Here is a 23,534-nt window from a genome sequence, read left to right as displayed (position 1 = left end):
ATCTAGTAACCCATATTATATGTACTCAGGTACAGACTGTAGAACTCCCCTCTCATAGCCTCACCAGCGAGTGTGCGCAGTAAAATCTCCCAGAGTGCTCAAATGAGCAGGGACGGAGACATCATTATCTAAATTACATACTGGAGGTTGAGGTAGGAAGGGAGCCGTTCCAAGGTCCATGCCCGACGCGCATTTCGGGTACCTTTCTCAGGGGCACCGCACGCTGTCATGGACCCCTTTCCCTCACCCTTAAATACCTAGTGGCCTCCAGCTGTTGTCCATCAGCCCGCCCGTCACGCGCACGCGTACATCGTGTCTCGGGGATGTCAATATACAGACCGGCGGTAAGCGGTGACACACTGCGCATGCGTTGGAGAAAAGTCTCCAATGACGTCTTTAGCGCATGCGCACAGTCACCTTAGATGCCGCCGGGTGTATACACCTGAGAATCGCGTCTGGACGGCGCGCTGGGTAGGTCAAAGATGGACAAATGAAAACGGACTAGTAAGGATAACATCTGCATCAAATATTTACATAATGTAATCATGTTATTGTACTTGTATATTACAATACTCCATCCATATGAGAGGACACAGGGATGGAGAGGGAAAACGGGAATCCAAACACTCCTCAGATGGAACAAGTTACTGGAATAAAACAACATGCAATTAAAAAGCAGCACAATAACAAGTAAATATTGCAACATGATCGTCCATAGGACAAAAACCAAACACAACCCTTCAAACAGGTTAGGATTTTTAAGGAAACCCCCATTTGGAAATTTCAGGTGTTAAGGAATGGGGCAAAACTTAATTGTTCGTTCAGTCCTGCAGGAGCCAGGGTCCCTAAAGAGAAAATCCACCTACACTCGAGTTTAGAGAGGGCCATTTTAAGATTTCCCCCACGGATCCCACCGCTGAATTCCTCTCATTTATGAGATATGAATTCGGAACTACGAATAAGGATACTACGAAAGTTCCTATGGCTGACTTATGAAGAACCACTGGATAAAGCAATTTTTTCTGATGTACATTTGTGTCCTGATTTGAGATTGTATGTGTCCATATGGCGAAGTTCTAGTTTACTATGCTATAGCCGAACGTGAATGTTTTTGATGTATGACTGAGCCATTCAGATTTATTTTATGGGCTGTCATAATATATGGGAGATAATGGTTACATTCGTCCAACCATGGACACAGACTGGACACTCAATTTGAATGTGCAATTATCTTACATTGCTTTTCGTAGTCTGTGTCTATGTACATGGATATAATGTACCTGTATGTAAAACTAACGTGCCCTCTACTGTTTGCTGTAGGCTGCATCCATCTATATGGACGGAGCATTGTAATATACAAGTACACTAACATGATTACATTATGTAAATATTTGATGCAGATGTTATCCTTACTAGTCCGTTTTCATTTGTCCATCTTTGACCTACCCAGCGCGCCGTCCAGACGCGATTCTCGGGTGTATACACCCGGCGGCATCTAAGGTGGCTGTGCGCATGCGCTAAAGACGTCATTGGAGACTTTTGTCCAACGCATGCGCAGTGTGTCACCGCTTACCGCCGGTCTGTATATTGACATCCCCGAGACACGATGTACGCGTGCGCGTGACGGGCGGGCTGATGGACAACAGCTGGAGGCCACTAGGTATTTAAGGGTGAGGGAAAGGGGTCCATGACAGCGTGCGGTGCCCCTGAGAAAGGTACCCGAAACGCGCGTCGGGCATGGACCTTGGAACGGCTCCCTTCCTACCTCAACCTCCAGTATGTAATTTAGATAATGATGTCTCCGTCCCTGCTCATTTGAGCACTCTGGGAGATTTTACTGCGCACACTCGCTGGTGAGGCTATGAGAGGAAAGTTCTACAGTCTGTACCTGAGTACATATAATATGGGTTACTAGATAGGCGATTTGCCTTATGATCCACCAGACACAGACCTTTATACTTACCTTCTGGCCTCGGTCCCCACGTTTGTGAGGTTTTCTATGTCCTCTTACTTCTGGTTACCAGGATAGGAGTGTATTTGTGCACCCCTTTTAAATGTTTGTGATTGTTTAATAAAATACTTTTGGATAGCAATTACTCCATTGTGTGGTTTCACATTTCTTCAGAGTTTGAATTGGAGTTTTCCTATTATATAAATCCTATTATGGGGATTATCATGGTCAGATGACACTTATTCAAAATGTATAATCATAATGATATAGATCCCCTTTTGTCTATGAAAATTGTTTCAATGATTCCTGGAGCCTGTAGATAGTGGACATGTTTTCCCTCTCTGCAGCCTTTGAATGTAGCAGAGCTGAGGATCGTCATGTGACTTTGTATGGATTATGTCAGATTTGCAAGGGTGTTTTGTGGGTTAATGAAGTGGTGAAAGAGGATGTGTGCATTGTATTTCAAATAAAGGAATTTTTTCTGTGTTTGTGTTTTATTCCTTATCACTTCCAGAGCTAGTAAAGGGGGTGTCTCATAGACATCTCCCATTACTAATTTAGGGCTTAATGGCAGCTGTCATTTTTTGACAAATCACAGCTGTCATTAACCCATTATATTACCTCAATTACCACCGCACCAGGGCAATCGGGATGAGTCAATTAAAACGCCAGAATTTGCACATCCAAAGTGATGTGTCAATTCTGGGCAATTGTGGGCTGGTATTTTTATGCTGTGAGGTGGGCTAATATCCATGGTTCCTCCCATCCTGATAATACCAGCCCCCACCTGTTTGCTATACTGTGACTGGATATAAAAAATGGGGGGGACCCTACACCTTTTTGTTAAATTATTTATTTAAATAATTTTTAAAAAATGCAGTAGGATCCCCTCTATTTTGATATCCAGCCACGGCAAAGCTCACAGGTGGGAGCTGCAGCCTGTAGCTGTCTTTTTTACACTACCATATGGCAAACTGACTGCAATCAATCACAGACGTGGCATGTATGGCAGTCTGCAACCAGTCATAGACACTGGCAAAGAGGGTGGACGGGAAAGCAGTAATTATTTATGAAGCCTAATAAGCGGGTCTGGAAGAGAGTCTGACTGCAGTGTGATCCTCCGGGAAACATGGTATGTATAACTATCCTTCTCTTACTGGCATTTAACTTCCATTTGTAACCCCCCAAGCGCATAGTATGGCCATTTTACAGCCCAGAACGTTTTGTCCCCATTGACTTGTATGGGGTTTGTTGTCCGGGGTCAAGTTCAGCTGCTGAAACAATTTTTGTTTAGTCCGTGCTGATTCAGCAAACCCAAATATCAACAGGTTTGCTCATCACTACTTGTGAATTCTTTCAGTATTTTTGCTGCATTTTTACCCTATTCATAAATGGAAAACAAAAACGCAAGTAAAAAGGCTATAAAAAAGCCTGTAAAAGCACAAAAAACACTACAAAATGTTTGTACTAATCGTTAAATTTTTACTGCCAACACTCTGATTTTTTATGCAGAATTGGTACATGTGAACATACTGTACACTAAAGGGGTTTTCTGAGAATATATAAAAATAGCATGAAGTGATAAATTCCTCGCAACTCAAGCACTGATGCTCTGTTGGTCCCTGCGATTGTTGGTACTTGGCTGCAGTGATTTTGTGGCTGTATCTTTTGTTATAGCTGCAAAGTGACACCAGAGCACTAAGCCAGAGGGGATTTATAAGGGTAGTTTGGGGGACATAAGACATTTTTTGAATTCTCTTTTTATTCTACTGTTTATGAAGCAGGATGTACAGTATAAAAACAAGGCATTGGGCTAAAGTTTCCTATTCTTTGACTGATAAGCCCCCAACACATATAGCGATATCACTAGCGAGATCGCTGACATTTTCACAGGTTTTGTGACGTATCAGTGACCTCACCAGCGATATCGCTGTGTGTGACATGTAGCAGCGAGCAGGCCCCTGCTGCGAGGTCGCTGATCGTTACAAAACGATCAGGACCTTCTTTTGCTCGTTGGTCTCCCGCTGTGCAACATGCATCGGTGTGTTTGACTGCGGAAGACCAACGAGCACCGACTGTGTAAGCAGTGTACGCTGGTAACCAGGGTAAATATCGGGTAACTAAGCAAAGCGCTTTGCTTGGTTACCCGATATTTACCCTGGTTACCAACGTATGCCGCTTACAGGCTGCCAGCGCTGGCTCCCTGCACACGTAGCCAGGGTAAATATCGGGTAACTAAGCAAAGCGCTTTTCTTAGTAATCTGATGTGTATGTAACAGCATTAAAATTAATCCTTTATTAAATATATTCTAAAAAGAGGAACCCATTTCCTCTAGTTATATTTCGTCAACTCACAAAGCCCTCACCATGTATACATCATATGCGTGCCCAGATATCCCAAGGCAATTCATACCGCATTTAGAAAATCATGGTGAAGGCCACTAGCTCAAAACAAATAAACAAACCAACATAATAGACAAAAACAAGGGTGATTATGCCAAATCAACAGACGTTAGTCCAATTCTGTTGGTGTCCCGACGCATTTCGTCCACATCGACTCTTCAGGGGACATATTAGAAATATACCAGGTCCTCACTGCCAGCCCTCACATGCCTCAGATGTCAAAAGAGTCTCTTGGTGCATGAGTGATTGGGTTTTGGGCCAATGGAGCTTGAGCGGGGTGTGTATCTCCGATGGTAGGGGAGGTGCTTTCTTCCTGTGATGCGTCTCCGGGGGCGTTCCCTGGGTGGAACGCTCGTGGAACGCAAGCCTGGGGGACGCAATAGGGAGAAGCGCTCCGGATGGGGAGGAGAAGGAGGCCCTCCCCTTTAGTCACGTGCGTCCGCTCTTTGGAGATTCCCTCTATGTGGGACGCTATTGTAACATATGTTAGATGACGTATGGAGGGGACGCACTATGGGATGGGGGGGAGGCGTTCCTCTCCTCCTATCATCACTGTCTATTGACAGCCATGGGCGGTCCTGGGTGAAACGCACGCTGAGCAGCTTTGGACGCTGCTCTACACGTGCTGAACACTAATGGGATTATATTATCATCTATACAACACTAATGGAATTAAACATCAGGTGAGTTGTCCCTCCTGATTGGAGGAGCCACATTAACGCCATGTTTAAAAGACCCCACTTTATACGAGCCAGACTCTTTTGACATCTGAGGCATGTGAGGGCTGGCAGTGAGGACCTGGTATATTTCTAATATGTCCCCTGAAGAGTCGATGTGGACGAAATGCGTCGGGACACCAACAGGGTCAGCTTAGGGGTCCAACCTTGCAATAGATGTGGACCGTCCTTGTTAGGGCGGGAGTTTGGGGTGGCAGGTAATTTTGTTATTTTATGGTCTCCTGATTGGACAGGGAGAGTGAATGCTGGATTAGCATGCTGAACCCAGGAATCCAAAGGAGAGACTGCCTGCCCCCCATCTGTGGAAGGAGTTGGTGAGACCATTCCTGTTATATGCCTAATATATGTCCATAATTGTGGTATCTGACCGCTATCAGTAGTAGAATAGTATTAAAAGGGTTTTCTTCAAATTTTTTAAACTAGTACTAAAGGAGCTTTGCTCAAATTGAAAGGATGACCTCCGGTCCATCTGCCAGCTCAACTGTCTGCAACTAATCTCTAGCATCAGTCACAGGTCAATAATTTGCAATATACCACCATACCATGACCAGACAATATATTACTACCACATAGTGATCAAATAATTGCACATACAAGGTTACCACAACTTGTCCAGACCACATATTATCACCACCACATAGTGACCAACTAATGCCATGTACAAGGGACAAATACTGCCACACCATGACCAGACCACAAATTATCACCAGATTGTGAACAAATAGTACAATATACAAAGAGAAATACTGCTACACCATTACTAGTCCACATAATATCACCATATAGAGACTGAATAATACAATAGTTATCATTAATAATAACCACAATACTAATAGTGCTAATATCATCATTAATGACATTATAGACATAAGCTTTGTATATAGTGTATAGAATAGTATATAGTGTACAGAAAATACAGGGATCACCAGTGTTATTATACACAAAAGCACTATATACAGTATATAGTGTGCAGGTAATACGGTAATCACTAGTGACATCATACACAGGAGCTCTGTACATAGTATATACTCTACAGGTGATGCAGCAATCACAAGTAACATTATACAACAAAAACTCTGTATATAGTATGTGGTGTACAGGTAATACAGTTATTACCGATGACATTATACACAGGAGCTCTTTTTATACTATATGGTGTATAATGTAAATGTACACATAATGCAGCTACTTAACAGTGATGTCTCTAGTTGAAATCATTCATCTTTGCTTTTCCTCTTTATCCGGTGTTGACCACTATCCCTTCTTCCTGTCAGGACTCGCCTCTGCAGAAAATAACACAGTGATCTATAACTGATCGCTTCTAAAACACATTCCCACATTTTTCTGACTTCTACACTGTGCCAGATGAATAACAAAGTGACATAGAGCCATCCTACACAGTAACAGAACCTCCCTTTTGTTCCCCTCCATGGAAAACAATATCTTCAAAAGTGAAATATATTACAGCACTAATAATGCCCCCTAATTGCCCCCTACAGTAATTTTGGCCCCCAAATGCTACCATAAACCAATAATCTATGTTACTCATTCTAGCCCCCATATAGTAATTATGTCATCCATTGTGGCCCCTTGCTATAATAATGTTCCCAAGCCTGTAATAATTTCATCTGTACTTGCCCCTTCCTGTAATAAGGTCCTCCATTCTGGACTCTTTCTTGTAATATCCCCCATCCTGATCTCTTTATGTAATAATGTACCCCCATCATGGTCCCCATATGTCCCTCATTCTGGTCCTTATGTCACCCATCTTGGTCGCCATATAATCCTTCATCTCAGTCCCCATATGTTCTCCATTCTGCTCCTCATATAATCTCTCATCCTGGTCCTCATATGTCATCTATCCTGGTCCCCGTGTAATCCCCCATCCTGTTTTCATTTAGTCACCCACCTTAGTCCCCATATGTCATCCCTCCTAGTCCCCATATGAATAAAGTTAAAAAAAAATCTACTTTCCTGTCCATAGTCCAGCACCGTCCTCTTCTTGCTTTATTGGTGGGGCAGACAGGCCGGCGCATGGCAGTGATGTCATACTCCAGTGACATACAAGCTAACTTCAGATGCTGAAAGGTCAGCGGCTGATGCCTGCAATGTATGTACTGATGTCAGTTACCGGCCTTTGATAAGGCAGCGGCTGATGCCAGCAAAGTGCGTGTTGATGTCAGCTGCCAGTCTATGATAAGATGGTGTGTGCCGCCCCCGTGCCAGCAGCCGGCGCTGCTTGGATCTGGGCCTTCAGGGGTGATGGTTTGAGGGTCTCCGAAACCGGGGCTCTCGCGGACACGCCGAATAAATGGGGGGGACATAGATATACGGGCTAGATGTACGTAGTAAGTTCGTGACACCACCCACGGTGTGTGGTGAGATGGGACACCACCACTTCTGTTATGGGGCACTCGGGGAAGATGTTGTGCAGCAAGTTGTTAACCCCTCAGTGGGCAGGGATGGTGGCCCCGGGTCCGGTGGCTCGGTGCAGGGGATATCGACCGCAGGGAGTGTTGGTGTACTCACGGTTAATAAACCACACAAGTCTCTGGTAAACCAAGGTGATGGTGGCCGGTGCCGCGGCCGGTTGCATTCGGCTCCCCCACCCGGCTGGTGGTCTCTATCCTTTTCCTCTGCTCCTCTGCACTGTTTGTGTAAGGCTGCTTTCATACATCCGCTTTTTGCCATGCGGCACAATACGGCGCTCTGCAGAAAAAACGCAACCATTTTTTTTGCCGCTGGTTGCATTTTTTCCCGCATAGACTTTCATTAGCGCTATATTGGGCTGCATGGCCTTGCGTTGCATCTGTTTTTTGACGGATGCGGCATATTTATCCCATGCGGCAGCCGGATGGAATGTTGCCTGGCACGTTTTTTCGTGCGGCGAAAAAAACAGATCCGGCGCGATTCACAATGCAAGCCTATGGACGCCGGATGCGGCGTCCTGTGGCAAAACCCGCATCCGGTCGCCGGATGCATTTTTTTGTACTGCGCATGCTCAGTATCAAGCTGCATCCGTCAAAAACCGGATGGGCCGCATGGGAAAAACTTATGCAACGGATCCGTTTTTTTCGCCGCATCCGTTGCATAGGTTTTTGAGCCGGATTGTGCCGCTCAGCACAAACCAGATGTGTGAAAGCAGCCTTAGCTGGACTTTCCTAGTGGGAAACTCAGAAGTCCGCTCCCGGCTGGATGTGGCCTAAGGAGCATGCACGCAGACGCTGGCCCGTGGGATCTATGGGCCCTGGCGGTGACCTCTTATCGCTATCAGAGGGCTGTTGTCTTTTATGAGGGACTTTGGATGGGACAGGACCTCTAGTCCTGGCCTCAATCGGTGAATTAACCAGTCCGCTTGGTTCCGGGTTCTGGCTTTAAGGTCCGAGTACCCCCCTTTGTGCTACAGTTTCCGAGTCGGTTCCCCGTGTCGGTACCGGCGGGCTACAACCCTGTCCTGGTCCACCTCGGTTCTGCCAAGCCGTCTTCCCATCTCCTGCTGACGGAGACTACCATCTGCCTCCTAGCCAGTGGCACCAGGGCTCCAACCCTGGCACCATTCAACTTGAACCTTCCTGTTGGAGCTACACTTAGCTCCAGTTCACACTCCTCTCCAAACTGAACTTCAGACTAATCTAGACTGATCAGCTGTTTTCCCACCCCGTGCTGTCTGAACCCCTGGGTGGGCGTGTCCCAACTGCCTGGTCACGCCCACTGGTGTGTCTATCTTTCCCTAAGGGGGGGTGATTAGGGTTTCTGGTTGGCTGTATGTTTCCTCGTGAGGGAATGGTGTAATGCGGGGGCTTATTTGTGACTACCTGGTTTTGCCAGGGCATCACAGGTGGCTATTTTAACTTGCAGTGCATGAAGGGTTTCCTGCACCATGATATATTTCAACTGATTGTGCTTCCGAGGATGCACATTTAGTTGAAACCAGCAGGCCCCCAGAACTGGGTCGGGGTGCTGCTTCTTTTCAGTTTGGGAAACTGGCTGCAATTTTAATAATGAGTTCCCCTGAACTGGAGAGGACTGACTGAATCCCACCCCTGGTCACTGCACTTCAGACTCTCCCACTTACTCTATGCTGTATGTGAAGAATGGTTTGTACACTGGGTGGTGGGAGCCCTGCACTGCTTCGCCAGAGAGAGTCAGTGTGTGTGTGTGTATGACTTAATGCGGCGTCTGCGACACTTATGCGGGCGTCACACGAGACGATCTATCGTGCCATATGTCGTCGGGGTCACGGTTTTTGTGATGCACATCCGGCATTGTTTGCGACGTTGTTTCATGTAACACCTATGAGCGTCTCAGAACGATCGCAAATCAGTTACAAATCGTGTATCGTTTACACGTCGTTTATTTTTAAAAAATTGTTTATTCTTATTTGCACCGGTTGTTCATTGTACCCGGGGTAGCACACATCGCTCCGTGTGACACCCCGGGAACGATGAACTGCAGCTTACCTGCGGCCGCCGGCAATGCTCAAGGAAGAAGGTGGGCGGGATGTTTACGTCCCGCTCATCTCCGCCCCTCCGCTTCTATTGGCCGGCGGCTGTGTGACGTCGCTGTGACCCCAAACGTCCCTCACCCTTCAGGAAGTGGATGTTCGCCGCCCACAGCGACGTCGCTCAGCAGGTAAGTACGTGTGACGGGGGTTTAACGACTTTGTGCGCCACGGGCAACTAATTGCCCATGACGCACAAACCACGGGGGCGGGTATGATCGCTCGTGCGATCGCACGATAGATTTTATCGTGTGACGCCCGCATTACTGCTTTCTTTGGCTTGTGCAGTAGACAAACACATGACACTGAAGTACTCTTGGTAAATCAAAACTTGAACAGTTTATTTTTTCCACACTATGACAGACATGGCCTCACTCCTGATGGTTCTGCGGTTACTGTGTCTTCGGGGTACTCTCTCTTGACTTATCCTCGCTATCTTGGAACTAGCGGCCAAGCTGCCGGGCACCTGTGTCTCTATACTCCCACTTTTCTCACCGCTGTCCACTTCTGGACCGCGATGGCTGTCTAATTTCGTGACTTCCCTGAGCTTGCCAGCATGAGCCGTAGTCTTCGGACCCTTAAGAGGTTACCTCAGGGTTCCCTGACTGGTTACTGACAACAGTGCCACGTCTTTTTTCTTCAAACCATTCTGCAGAACTCCCTCTTTTCAGGCTCGTTTCTCTAACCAACCCACTGGACAACTGTCACTCCTCTCCTATCTTATCTAACATCCAATCCTCCGCTGCTCCTTCCCGACCGGTAAGTGGCTCCGGATGCTCCATGGTCCTGGCTCTGCTACATCGGGAAACCTCACTTCACTAGCAGCAGCAGTGGTCATTTCATCAAATACATTAACAGCATACTTGGTACCGAAAACACATTATCTTCACAACACAGACAAACAGCATAAAAAAGAAGGAAGGAGGCACACGACCACCTCCTACATATGTATGACTGGAAATCTCTTTTATAATTTAACTCCACTGACTCGCCATAGACTTAAACTGTAAAAGCCACTTCTGGGTCACACAGAGCACAGAGTATTATTATTATTATTTTTATTATTATTATTTAGTCACATCACTGAGAAGAGGAGCAGAATGCCGCTGGATCCAGAAGAGTATGGTGGTAAGGGAGTATATTATTACATTCTCACTACACTACATGTACTTTTACAAAGATTTAATGATAATAAAAAACTTGATGGGAGTGCTTCTTTAAGGTACATCTTAAATTTTATCTTTAATTAAATAGATTAAAACAATGCCCAGCAGAGGTTAAAGTAGTTTTTATGTAAAGTTTATTATTTATCATGACATTTAATCAATAAAAGGATACTCCTGGACATACTTTGAATTCCAAATTTCCAAAGCAATCAATGTGAAACAATTTATTTTTAAACTAAAACACTATTTTTTTTTTTTTATTTTTTTCTTTCCATTTTGCTCTGGGCAGGGACTGTGACTGTGAACATTTTTATATGCTAATTTCACAGCTGAAATGGAAAACACACTGTCCAGGTATCAACCATATGAGATGGGACTGCGGAATCAAAACATATTTATTACATTTCCTTATACAATGCGAATACTTTCTGCAGAGTTTTACAGACATTATCATAATTTCACATTTCAGTATGTTTTTGGAGTGTGGGAGGAAAATGGAGTAGTCAGAGGATACACAAGCCATATGGCGAGAACATACGAACGTCTTTAAACCCAGGATCCAAGCACTACAGAGCAACAGTGCTAACCACTGACACACCATGCCCATATAAAATAAATTGGAGTTATAGAAACAGTGTAGTGTAGAGAACTACGCTATTTCCATAATTCAGAGAATAACTCATGAGTTAGCATTGATGGTCCACACTTGGCTACTTCTGTAGCCTCCATCTATAATCAGCACCTGGAAGGAGTAACTCCAGTCTCAGCCATGAAAGATTGAGATGGGAACAAATATTTAATATCTGAAAAACTAATCCATTAAAGGGGTTGTCCCATCTAAATCCACAAGTTTGCAGTCACTCTATGTCCCTCTATGTGACTGCAGACTTATGATTCTCACATCACCTGTACTGTGAGCTGTGAGAATTCTCCGGTGTCAGAGCCGATAATGGCAGTCATGTGTCCACGAGTTTGTGATATGTACAAGCCCAACTAGAATCTGAATAGAGGTTAGCGGCCTTATCTAATACATTTGCATTGAGGGAACACCCATATAGCTGGAATGTGGTCGGGAGTATGCATATTGCACACTCACGGCCTTGTGACCATTGTTCCCAGCTCTGACACTGGGGAATCCCCACAGCGCACAGCGCGTGCGCCACTAGGAGTTATAAGTCTGCAGTCACATAGGGAATTGTACGGTCTTTTGCTAAAACTCCGCAATTACACTATGTGACTGTGGACTTCTGCATCCTCACAACACATGAACCGCACCCTGCAAGTGCGTGATTTGCATATATGTCATGTGTTGACTAGATATGCGCGGTCTTGCTCATTTCACTTGTATTGAGCCTTGTTGAATCTGTCTATTTGGAACATGGCCAGAAGAATGCAAATTGTCTACTTGCGGTCACGAGCTTTGCGGTTTTAAAAGTCTGCCGTCGCACAGAGTCACTGCAGACTTTTAACTAAAGTCCGGACAACCCCTTTAAAATGTTACCAATGTTTTTGAGCGGGTGTAGGTTAGCAGGAAGGGAATATATTCAATGGTGTTTATTATGACTAGTAATGAGCAAGCGTGATAGGCACTGCTTGATACTCGACCGAGTATCGGGGTACTCGGGCACACTCGTTACTCGGCCGAATATCATGAGTGCTCAAGCGTCATGCTCGAGTCCTCACCCCGCATATTTTGTGGCCGTTAGATAGCCAATGAACATGCGATGATTGCCTGCCATACATGGTAATGCCTTAGTCATGTTGACTACTGCCATTACCTTGATTGGCCAACATCATCGAGTCTTATATGAGACTCGGGGGCGTGATGCTCAGCACACTGTCATCTGGAAGCAAGTCAGGGAGAGTTGATCTAGGAGGGAGAGCTTAGATTACAGGAGGGTTTGTACACTAGCACCCTTTAGAGCTTTTCATGTGGCACTAATGGGTGTTTTTAGCCTTATTTAACCAAATCAATAACTTAAAAAAAACAGCATGGGATCCCCCCTATTTTTGATAACCAGCCAAGGTAAATCAGAGAGCTGGGGCCGGTATTATCAGTCTGAGATATTGGCCCCTACTCAGCAAATAAAATACTAGCCCGATGCCTACCCAGAATTGGCGCATCACTTTAGATGTGCCAATTCTGGCGCTTTGCCCAGCTCTTCCCGTTGCACTGGCATGATGGTAATTGGGGTAATACTTTTGGGGTTGATGTCATCTGTTAACTGACAGCTGGCCTCAAGTCCAGGGGTTAATAATGGAGAGGTGTCTACCAGACACCCCCGTAAGTAAAAAGAAAAAAAAAACACACAAAAATACTTTATTTAAATAAAGACTCCCTATCCTTCATTCACCAATATATTATCAAAAATGTTCCAAGGAAGCTTTTCCATCATAGGCCACCATCCCTGAATGCAGCTCCACCGACTGTGAACAGCAGTAAAGTACAGTAGTAAAAATAGGGGGAACCCCATGTCATTTTTTAAATTAATTTATTTAACAAGTACAGTAAACTATACACGCAAGGCGCAAGATATTCGTCAGATATATAATTAGCTCATTGAATGTGTAGTTTATTTTACTTGTTGTTAATAAACAAATAATTGAAAAAATGAAGTGCGGTCCCCCCTATTTTTGATAACTAGCTAAGTTAAAGCAGACAGCTGGGGGCAGATTAAGTACAGCTATTCACACACGCCGTGTAGTGACAACAGTGCTTATCAACATTGCCGTATCTCGCCAAGTGCACCGTTAAGCCAGCAGCTCTGATCAGAGTTGTAGTCACCACGCAGTGCCTGTGAATAATTGTACTTTACTGCTATTCACAGTCACTGGAGCTGCATTCTGGAATTGTGGATTACGACAGATGAGCTTTGTGCAAATATTCTTGATTATAAATTGGTGAACAAGGGAATATCAGACCCCAGCTATCTGCTTTACCTTGGCTGGTTATCAAAAATGAGGGGGACCCCATGTAATTTTTTTTAATTATTTCTTTCTTTCCCTGGGAGTCAGAGATGTGTCCAGGCATTTTAACCATGGTGTTCCCGTTCCATTTCAGCGTTGATTTAATCCATTTTCGAAATTTCCTCCTGTTATGGTCTTCTTGAAAAATACTCAAGTTTCCCATTCACTGCCACTATACTTGTTTCTCGAGTCGAGCTTGTCCGATTTGCTTGATTTGAGTACTGAGCACTCGAGTATTTTAGTGCTCGGTCATCACTAATTATGACAGAAATGTATTCCAGTCCCTTTTTGTGATGGCGCAGAGCAGCTGAAAGATGCTCCAAATTCAATAAGTGGTGCAAAACTGAATTTGGCACATCTTAAATTCAGCGCACTCTTCTCGTCAAAACTTGAGTGAAATATGCCAATATTGATCAATCTTGATGAATCAGGGCCTAAATCTTTCTCTATAGTAAATGCAAATACTTTTAGAAATCCCTTCAATCATTCTAAAGTTTAATTTTTTGTCCTAAAATATCATTGTAAATCTTGAGATCCAATGGCCTGTAGGTTTTATGTGTATCATCCAAGAAGTATAGCGGATCTTTAATACAGGACGGATTGAAGCCATCATTGATCAGATCCATTTTATATTGCTTGTAAGTGCCATTGACTGAAATGAAGTCCTGTAGGGATTAACAAAATGAAATGTAGTTACTAGACAGCAGGAATATCTACTGAATTGTCAGAATCTATATAGGTTATTATAACATTACATTTTTTTTTACAATCAATCCTTTTCAATGACAAAACGTTATTGAGCCAAGATCTTGATCTGCACATGCCCTGTCTCCATTGCCATTTTATTGAAGACCAGTAGATCAGACATGGAATCAAACTGCGCAAATGCCAATGACAGTGGTGCAAAATTTCAAAAAGGAGGCAGGTCACTGAATGATCAGTGACTAGAGATGAGCAAACCCGCAGATAATTGAGACCGGTTGGTCCCTATTAATTATTTTTTTTAATTTGGTAACTCTATGGAGACCAGAATCCGGCAATTACAAATGGTGGTGGAAGGGATAGAGGGGTAGTAGAACGCACAGTCTACTTACCGAAGCTCCGTATCATGGCTCTATACTCCTTCCAGGTCATGCATTCACTTCCGAAGCTGATAATTAAATATGCACTGCTTTCCCCGCCCACCGACAATTGTGATTGGTTTCAGACAGACCCACCCCAGCCTGTGTGAAAGTGTATCTGACACTTCCACTCACAAGCATTGTGTGCGTATAGATTGTGCAGTAAAAATTAATAAATAAAGCAATTGGCATATGGTCCCCCCATATTATGCCAGCACAGAGAAAGCATACGGCTACAGGCTGCAGCGCCCAGCCATGCACTTATCTTGGCTATGTATCAAAAAGAGAGGAACTGCTTGCAGATTTTTTTTTAAAACTATTTAAATAAATAATTAAAAAACCGACATGCGGTCCCCCCACAATTTTAATACCCAGCCATGATAAAGCCCGACAGTTGTGGCTGGTATTCTCAGACTGGGGAGGCCTATAGTTATTAGGCCACCCCCAGCCTAAAAATAGCAACTTGTAGCTGCCCAAGATTGTCGCCTCCATTAGATGCAACAAGCTTGGTGCTTTACCCGGCTCTTCCAAATTGCCCTGATGCGGTGGTAATCGGGATAATGAGAGGTTAATAACAGCCCACAGCTGCTGCTAAGCCTCAGATTAGTAATGACAGCATCTCTGAAACACCCCCATCACTAATCTGTAAGTGAAAGTAAACAAACCACAAACACTGAAAAAATCCTTTATTTGGAATAAAATACAAGAAATACCCTCTTTCACCACTTTATTAACCCCCCAACACATTGGGGGGTTAATAAAGTACATTGTACCCAAGTACATTACTCCTCGGCTCTGCAGCATCCGCCCACCGCTCTCAACAGCTACTTCCTGGTCGGCTATTCCTGCTCTCATGATTATTCATGAGCCACGCAGGAGCTGCCGAGAGCGGAGGCTGCAGAGCAAATCGCCATCAAGGTAAGTTGAAAATATTTAATATTTAATATGTCCGTGATTTTCTGGTACGTGTTTCACAGATCACACACGGATCACATATCATACTGTGGTCCGTGGGTCATCAGTGATGCCAGAAAAAAACTGACTTGTCTTCGTGCAGAAACCACGAGTGTACGCTGCAGGGAGACACGTTCAGTGAAAAATCACTGATGTGTGAGCAGACCCATTGATTATAATGGGTCTGCGTATGTCAGTGATTCTGGTACATATAAAAAAAGCACATACGTACCAGAATCACTGATGTGTGAAGGGGGCCTTAGGCTGTGTGCACATGCTGCGTTTTTTATGCGTTTTTGCCACGTTTTTGGTGCTGTTTCTTACCCAAAACTGCATGTCTATCCTTCTCCCAGCAAAGTTCATGAGAATTCAGAACTGCTGTGCGCACGTTGCTTCTTTTTTCCTTGCAGTTATGGCGGACAAAAGAGGCAACATGTGAATCCTTGGTGTGTTTTTGTCCTGCGTTTATTAGCCCTTCCAGCCATTGAATACAGTAAAAAAACGCATGGCATAAAAAAGTTCTGCACCTAATCTGCAGCGTGCACACATACCCTTAAATGTCAAATCCTGATTAAACAGAACCATAAATCAAATTAATTTAATGAAATCAAATTAATTCACCAAAGGTGTCAATTTAATCAATATAACTGCTTCATTAGGGCTATGCCTGCCCTTTATATTGCTAAATACGGCTGACAGGTTCTCTGGTAAATTTTGTTGAGCTTTATCAATAACTAGGCGTTATTTTAGTCTGATACTGTTGGGATTGATTAAACATTATCTAATCTCTTTGTTTGACATATCCCATTGACAATGCAAATGGTAATTTATTATTAATACATTACTAGGAGAAATAACAGAGGAGCGGCACAATGTTTTTATGATGAATACAAGTATTTACTAAAATAGACGTATGAAGACAGCTGACTGTCCTGCTTTATAGGAGTGATTCACTTTTAAGATGGTCTTACCTGTATTCTTACAAACCGAGGTCGAGCATAATTGGGCAAATATTCAGTAACTTGTGAAAACAATGCATCCCCATCAAACAATCTTCCTTTTTTAAGCTTGATGGAAACCATCCCAATTTTACCTTCATGATCTAGAATAGGGAAAATGATAGCAGATACAATTATTTCCTTACGGCCTCTAAGTCTCGTAAAAATTTCAACAATGTGAAGGAATATGTCTGATCCGCAAAACAAATGAGACTAAAGGGTGCTTTACATGCTGTGACATCGCTACCGATATATCGTCGGGGTCACATCGTTAGTGACGCACATCCGGTGCCGGTAGCGACATTGCAGCGTGTGACACCAAGGAGCAACGCTCAACAATCGCAAAATCGTCCAAAAACGGTGATCGTTGACACGTCGCTCCTTTCTTTAATATCGTTGCTGATACAGGTACGATGTTGTTTGTCGTTCCTGCGGCAGCACACATTGCTGTGTGTGACACCGCAGGAATGACAAACATCTCCTTACCTGCGTCCACCGGCAATGCGGAAGGAAGGAGGTGGGCGGGATGTTACGTCCCGCTCATCTCCCCCCCTCCGCTTCTATTGGACGGCCGCTTAGTGACGTCGCAGTGACGTCGCTGTGACGCCGAACACACCTCCCACTTGGAGGAGGGATTGTTCGGTGGTCAAAGCTACATCGCTGACAAGGTATGTGCGTGTGACGCTGCTGTAGCGATAATGTTCACTACTGCAGCGATTACCAAATGTTGCACATACGATGTGGGTGGGTGCTATCTCGCTCGACATCGCTAGCAATCGCTAGCGATGTCGCAGCATGTAAAGCACCCTTAGCATATGCTCTTGGACAGATCCAATTTAAAATGGATGTGTGTATGGCTCGGTAAATCTCAAAGGGTCAGTGCAATTTCTGAGAAAAAAAAAATGGACCGCACTTGGATGTGTCAAACAGATGTGTGAATACAGCCTAAGACACATGACTGTGCATGAACAAAAGCATGTTAGAGAGGCAGAGCCTCTTAGAAGCGAAGTTGGTCAGAGGTTCACCAATCTTTGAACATCCAATCCAAAGATTGTGGAATAATTTCAGAAGAATGTTCCTCAACCTAAAATTGCAAAGACTTTGCCTATCCCGCTATTTACAGTACATAATATCAGCAAATAATTTAGAGGTTCTGGAGAAATCCATGTGCGCAAGGGACAAGTTTGACAGTCAATATTAGAGGCTTGTGATCTACAGGCTCTTGGACAACAGTGTATTCAAAACAAGAATGTATGTGAAAACAGTTTGCTGTACAATCTAGTTAGATGCAATGCAAGTTAGATCTCTATCATACAAAGAAGTCATATCAGCTCCATCCAGAAGCACTGCATTTTTTACAAGTCCAAAGCTCATTTACATTGGACTGAGACAATCTGGAAAACGGATTTGTGGCCAGATGAATCAAAATCTTAAATTTCTAACAAAACCACAGATGTTATGTCCTGTTGAATCAAGAAGAAATAACCATCCAGTCTATTTTCAGCGCACAGTTCAAAGGTCTGCATCTCTAATGGTATGTGGTTACTTTAGTGCGTATAGTATGAGCCACATCTTGTAAGGTATTATCATAGCTGCTGAGCATTATACCGAGGCTTTAGAACAACATATGCTCCCATCCAGACAACATCTATTACAGTGAAGGCCTTGCATATTTGAGAAAGACAAATCTAAACCCCACACAGCACTTCTTAGAAGGAGAGTTGTGGTGGTGGACTGGCAGCCTGCAGTGCAGACCTTTCACCAGTAGAAAACATTTCGCACATTATAAAACGAAAAATCTGAAGACCCAGCACTTTTAAGAGGCTAGAATCCTACATCTGAAAAGAATGGGACAACATTCCTCTACCAAAACTCCAGCAATTGTCTCCTCACTTCCCAGACATTTACTGACTGTTGTAAAAAGAAGAGGGAAATGCTATACAATGGCAGACATGGCCCTGTCCCAATGTTTCTGAGACTTCTTGCTGCCATCAATTTCTAAATGCATTATGTAACGTTATTCAAATGAAAATGAAAAATGTTTCATTCTCACCTTCTGATATGTGTTATGTTTTGCTGTAAATAATGTATGGCTATAAGAGATTTCTAAATCAGTGTTGTGAATGTATTGTACATAATGATATACAATTTTTTATATCCTAAGTAACAAACTAATACCTATTTATGCTTTGTCAGCCTACTTCCAATGCATCTAGTCCTCTTGCAAAATGTATTTATCATATTAAAAAGAAGTTATTGGCATAGCAACATTAAAATAAAATGTTTTGAGCTCTTCTACATTTTAGAGTGTTCTACAATACCAACCCACTGTCACTGTTAAGTATAACATATATTTATTTGTATGTTTATATCTTTTATATATATATATATATATATATATATATATATATATATATATATAAATATATTTTTTATATATATTTATATATATCCTAAAAATGTTTAGTATTTATTGTCTAGAGTGATGCAGAAAATAAGTAAAAAATAAAAAAACATTTTTCCACTCACGAGGCACTGCAACACCAAAAGCATTGGATTCTTCAATGAAATCCAACCCTGAAACAAAGTTTTCCACTTCTGTTGTTGCCACATTTTCACCTTTCCACCTGGAAAACAATATGTTACATCAACAACAGGGAAAATTAAAGATTTTGTTACTCGTTGTGATTGGCCAACAGTCATTTCTACTGTCATCTGGACTACGTATGAATGTGATTTGAGGCCTAATTTGACACCTCTGATCTTAGAATTCAATATGAATGGAGCATAGTACAAGGAGCTTACTCCTGACAAATTGTCTAAGAAAAATAGATTGGAAAAATTAATCTGAGTCCCAACATCCTTGCAGAGCTTCTAAACAGTGTACACATGAACAGTAGGCATTATAGAATCTATTGTATTACCAGCAGTCATGATGCACATCCGTACCAATGACAAAGTCAGAATGAGATGGAAGGTCTTTAAACACTATTTCTGGGATCAAGGAAATAAACTGAAGTCTAGACTTCTGTTTTCAGAAACACTGCCATGACCGTCACTAAGAAGAGAGCGGGAGCTTAGGGAGTTAAGCAAGTGGTTTAGAAACTGGTTCAGTAAGAGTTAGGGTTCTGGGAGAATTGGGCCTACTTCTCTGGATTTTATTATGGATATTCTATCTCTAACTGTTAAAATAAACTACCCTTAAAATTATAGACTGTTCATGTCTTTGAAAGTGGGCATACTTACAAAATCAGCAAGGGATCAAATAATTATCTCCTGCACTGTACCTTCCTCTGCTGTAATATGGTAATTCTGGTGTTGGTGGAAGAGTTTTCCCAGATGGCAGATTTTATTACCTTACCATCATTACCTAATGCCAAGATCTCAGCCCTGGTGTTCATACGTAAGATTGTCAAACTCCATGGAGTGCCCTCTAATGTTGTCTCTGATAGAGGAACTCAGTTTATTGACCACTTTTGGAGAAGTTTTCTGCTCTCGGTTAGGGATTAAACTTTCTCATTCATCAGTGTTCCACCCTCAGTCTAATGGACAAATAGAACATGTGAATTAGAATTTGTAGCAGTATTTGCATTGTTTTGTTTCTGATAATCAGGAAGAGTGGTCCTTGTTCCTTTGTTTTGCTGAAGTTGCCATCAATGAATCTTCTGGTATATCTGCTTTTTTGTGTCTATGGTTGGCATCCCCAGTTCTGTATGTTTCAGGAGGGGCTCTAGTCAGGGGTACCTAGGAGGACCAATTGGTCTCAGTATTATCGTCTACATGGGAGAGGGTTTAGTTGTTGTGGGGAGACCTATCACATTTGCTCCCCTCCTATTTATACTGGTTGAAACCTTCTACCCATGCCAGCTATAGTTTATTCTATTTTGGTCTGTGAGCTGTGGTGCCCCATACTTACTGGTGAAAGTTGTGCTCATTGCTTAGTGTGGTTGTGGAGTTTACCCCTGTTGTTTTGTAGCTTACTTCCTGCTCTTGTTTTTCCTCCTGAACCTCTTATTGTCTTTACCTTGTGTGTGCGCATTGTGTGATAGAGTTTTGGTTTTCCTCTATCTGTCTTATTTTGTTGGTATCATCACACTCCTGTCCCATCCCTCCTTGGGGGAGGAGGAGATGGAATCAGATCAGGACTGGTCAAGAGAAGGGCCAAAAAGTAGACTTATGCCTCTCCACCATCAGGACATCAGGAGTATCCCTGAGGTTAGGGATAGCATAGGGCCCCCTAGTTTAAGGGACAGCCTAAGCGCTCCGGTCCCCCTCTATCCCATTGTCATCGTGACAACTGCTCAATCAATGAGGTTCAATTGAGTTCAAATCAAGTCCCTGTCCCTAACTGAACTTTATCTAAACTCCAGCTGAACCCACAGAACCCAAACTTAAATAGGTACACACATTTCTACCTGTGAGGTAGCATTGTCCTGCATAAAATGCTTTGTTTTCTTGAAAGATACTAACATTTTTCTTTACCATTGCTTGAAAAATACCTTCTAAAACTGTCAGTAAGTTTGGGAGTTGAGTTTGAGTCCATCTTCAAGCCATAAAGGTCGAACTTGCTCATCTTTAATGCTATAAGCTCATAGTAGTATCCACCTTGCTGGTATCTGTGTTAAAGTGGAGGTCTGTGCTCATTATTCAGCCAACCATGAGCCCATCTGTCTGGTTCATCAAAAGTCAATCTCATTTCTCCAGTCCATAAACCTTTAAAATATTTCTCTTCATATATTTCTTGTCTTTACGTTTCAACTCTTGTATCTTGTTCATGGGTGGTTAGATTTCTGCTATCCTTACCTTGGACATGTCACTGAGCACTGAACACCTTGTACTTCTGAGCACTCCAGGGAGGCTGCACTTCTGGAATATGCCTGCCCTTAGGGGTGAAGGGGATCCTGGTTGTTTCACATTTCATTCTTCTCAAATCTTTAGCAGTTAATATGCGTCTTTTTTTCCAACATATTTTTTGCAACCCTGTTGACTATTTACAACAAGTGTTTTGATGGCTCTGTGATCATACCTTAATACCGTGTTTCCCCGAAAATAAGACATCCCCCGAAAATAAGACATCCCAGGAGTTTTCAGGGAAGCTTTAATATAAGATATCCCCTGAAAATAAGACAGCTGCGGTCAATAATGAAGTGTCATGCAGCGGTGAAAGAGTTAAAGACACTGCAGGACACTTCATTATAGGCAGTGGGCACCCCCAGAAGAGAGAAGACAGAAGAAGTAAGACCCCCGATCATACTCACCAGACGCCGACCGGGAGCAGGTGAGCGCATCAAGATCCTGCAGCGGCGGAACACACACACACACACACACACACACACACACACACACAAGAACAGACACACACACCAGATCACACTCACTCACTTTCACACACACCTCACACACACATCAGATCACATCCACACACTCACAACATCCAGTGATATCGCTTGCTTCTCGGCGGCGATACTGTGCATGCAGTGACCTTCCAGGACCTGCCGGAGGATCACATGGCCGGAAGTATGTGGTATCTCCGGATGTTGTGAGTGTGTGCGCGCGCGTATGTGCGATATCGTCAGTGTGTGTGTGTGTGTGTATGCGATCGGATGTGTGCGTGTATGCGATCGGATGTGTGAGTGTGTTCTGATGTGTGAGTGTATGCGATCGGATCTGTGAGTGTCGGCAGGAGGCAGATGAGCACGGCGTGCAGCACAGCTGCTGGGATCGTGGGAAGAAGTGGGGTGGGTGTGTGAGTAAGTGAGTGTGATCTGATGTGTGTGTGTGTGTGAGATCTGATGTCAGCCAGTCACAGGGGAGCACAGCTGCAGGGAGATCACAGGGAGAAGTATGTGTGTGTGTGTGTGTGTGTGTGTGTGTGTGTGTGTGTGTGTGTGTGTGTGAGATCTGATGTCGGCCAGATGCAGGGGAGGCGTGCAGCATATCTGATGGGAGATCACAGAAGGATCTGGGAGGCATACAGACGCCCTGGGCTGGTAAGTATGACGATCTTTGGATGGGGGGGTCTGCTTTTTGTGGGGGGTAAACTTACCCCCAACCATGTCTCCTCGAGAATAAGACACCCCCTGAAAATAAGACATAGTGCTTTTTTCAGGGCAAAAAAAATATAAGACAGTGTCTTATTTTCGGGGAAACAGGGTATATTAGCAAGTTCAAGAGTGCCGCATCCCTCTGTTAGAGTTTTTTTTTTTTTTTTTAAACTTTGAATTTTTATTGAGATTTTCAATTTACATTTTTCATACATAAAATAAAACATAAAATTCACAATTCTTATCGAACCTAGACAAACAATGACAGGACAGGTGAGGAGGGTTAGGAGGGGAGAGGAGAAATAGGAGGGAAGAGGGAAGGGTTTCAAGAGTCCATGCTCCTTCCATAGGACCCATAGGCCTCAGTCTCACAGATCCTCCTGTCCCGCAAAGTAGTCCCATGGTGCCCACACGGCCTGGAAACGGTCAACTGTGTCATGCAATAGTGCCGTGAGATGTTCCATGCGTCTACCGTCCATTAATCTATACTTGAGGCTCTGGAGTGAGGGTGTCCCTGGCTGCCTCCAATTCTTTGCAATTAAGCATCTGGCCGCCGTAAGGATGTGGGACAAAAGCTTAGAGGCCGTTTTTCCCAATCCCCCATTCCCAAGACCCAGAACATAGATCAGGGGATCAAGATCAACCTCTATATATAGTACTTTATGGATCATCCCTCTAACCCGCTCCCAGAA

At 43.5% G+C, this 23,534-nt stretch overlaps 1 protein-coding gene across 1 annotated transcript in view; it reads right to left on the bottom strand.

Annotated features, from left to right (window-relative positions):
• Nucleotides 1–10,674: 10,674 nt before the first annotated feature.
• LOC142303856 (long-chain fatty acid transport protein 2-like) overlaps nucleotides 10,675–23,534 on the bottom strand; it is a 156,580-nt gene continuing 143,720 nt past the window's right edge. The window contains exons 9-11 of the mRNA XM_075345657.1: nucleotides 19,328–19,425; nucleotides 16,772–16,902; nucleotides 10,675–14,390 (exon numbers count right to left, since the gene is read on the bottom strand). Coding sequence (XP_075201772.1) covers nucleotides 14,214–14,390; nucleotides 16,772–16,902; nucleotides 19,328–19,425 — 406 coding nt within the window. The 3' untranslated portion in view covers nucleotides 10,675–14,213. The remainder of the gene's footprint in view (nucleotides 14,391–16,771; nucleotides 16,903–19,327; nucleotides 19,426–23,534) is intronic.

The sequence above is a fragment of the Anomaloglossus baeobatrachus genome, chromosome 4 (assembly GCF_048569485.1).
Source record: "Anomaloglossus baeobatrachus isolate aAnoBae1 chromosome 4, aAnoBae1.hap1, whole genome shotgun sequence".
In the NCBI taxonomy this organism is placed as follows: Eukaryota; Metazoa; Chordata; class Amphibia; order Anura; family Aromobatidae; genus Anomaloglossus; species Anomaloglossus baeobatrachus.
Note: the sequence above shows the minus strand (reverse complement) of the source record. Positions and strands in the feature narration are given on the sequence as shown.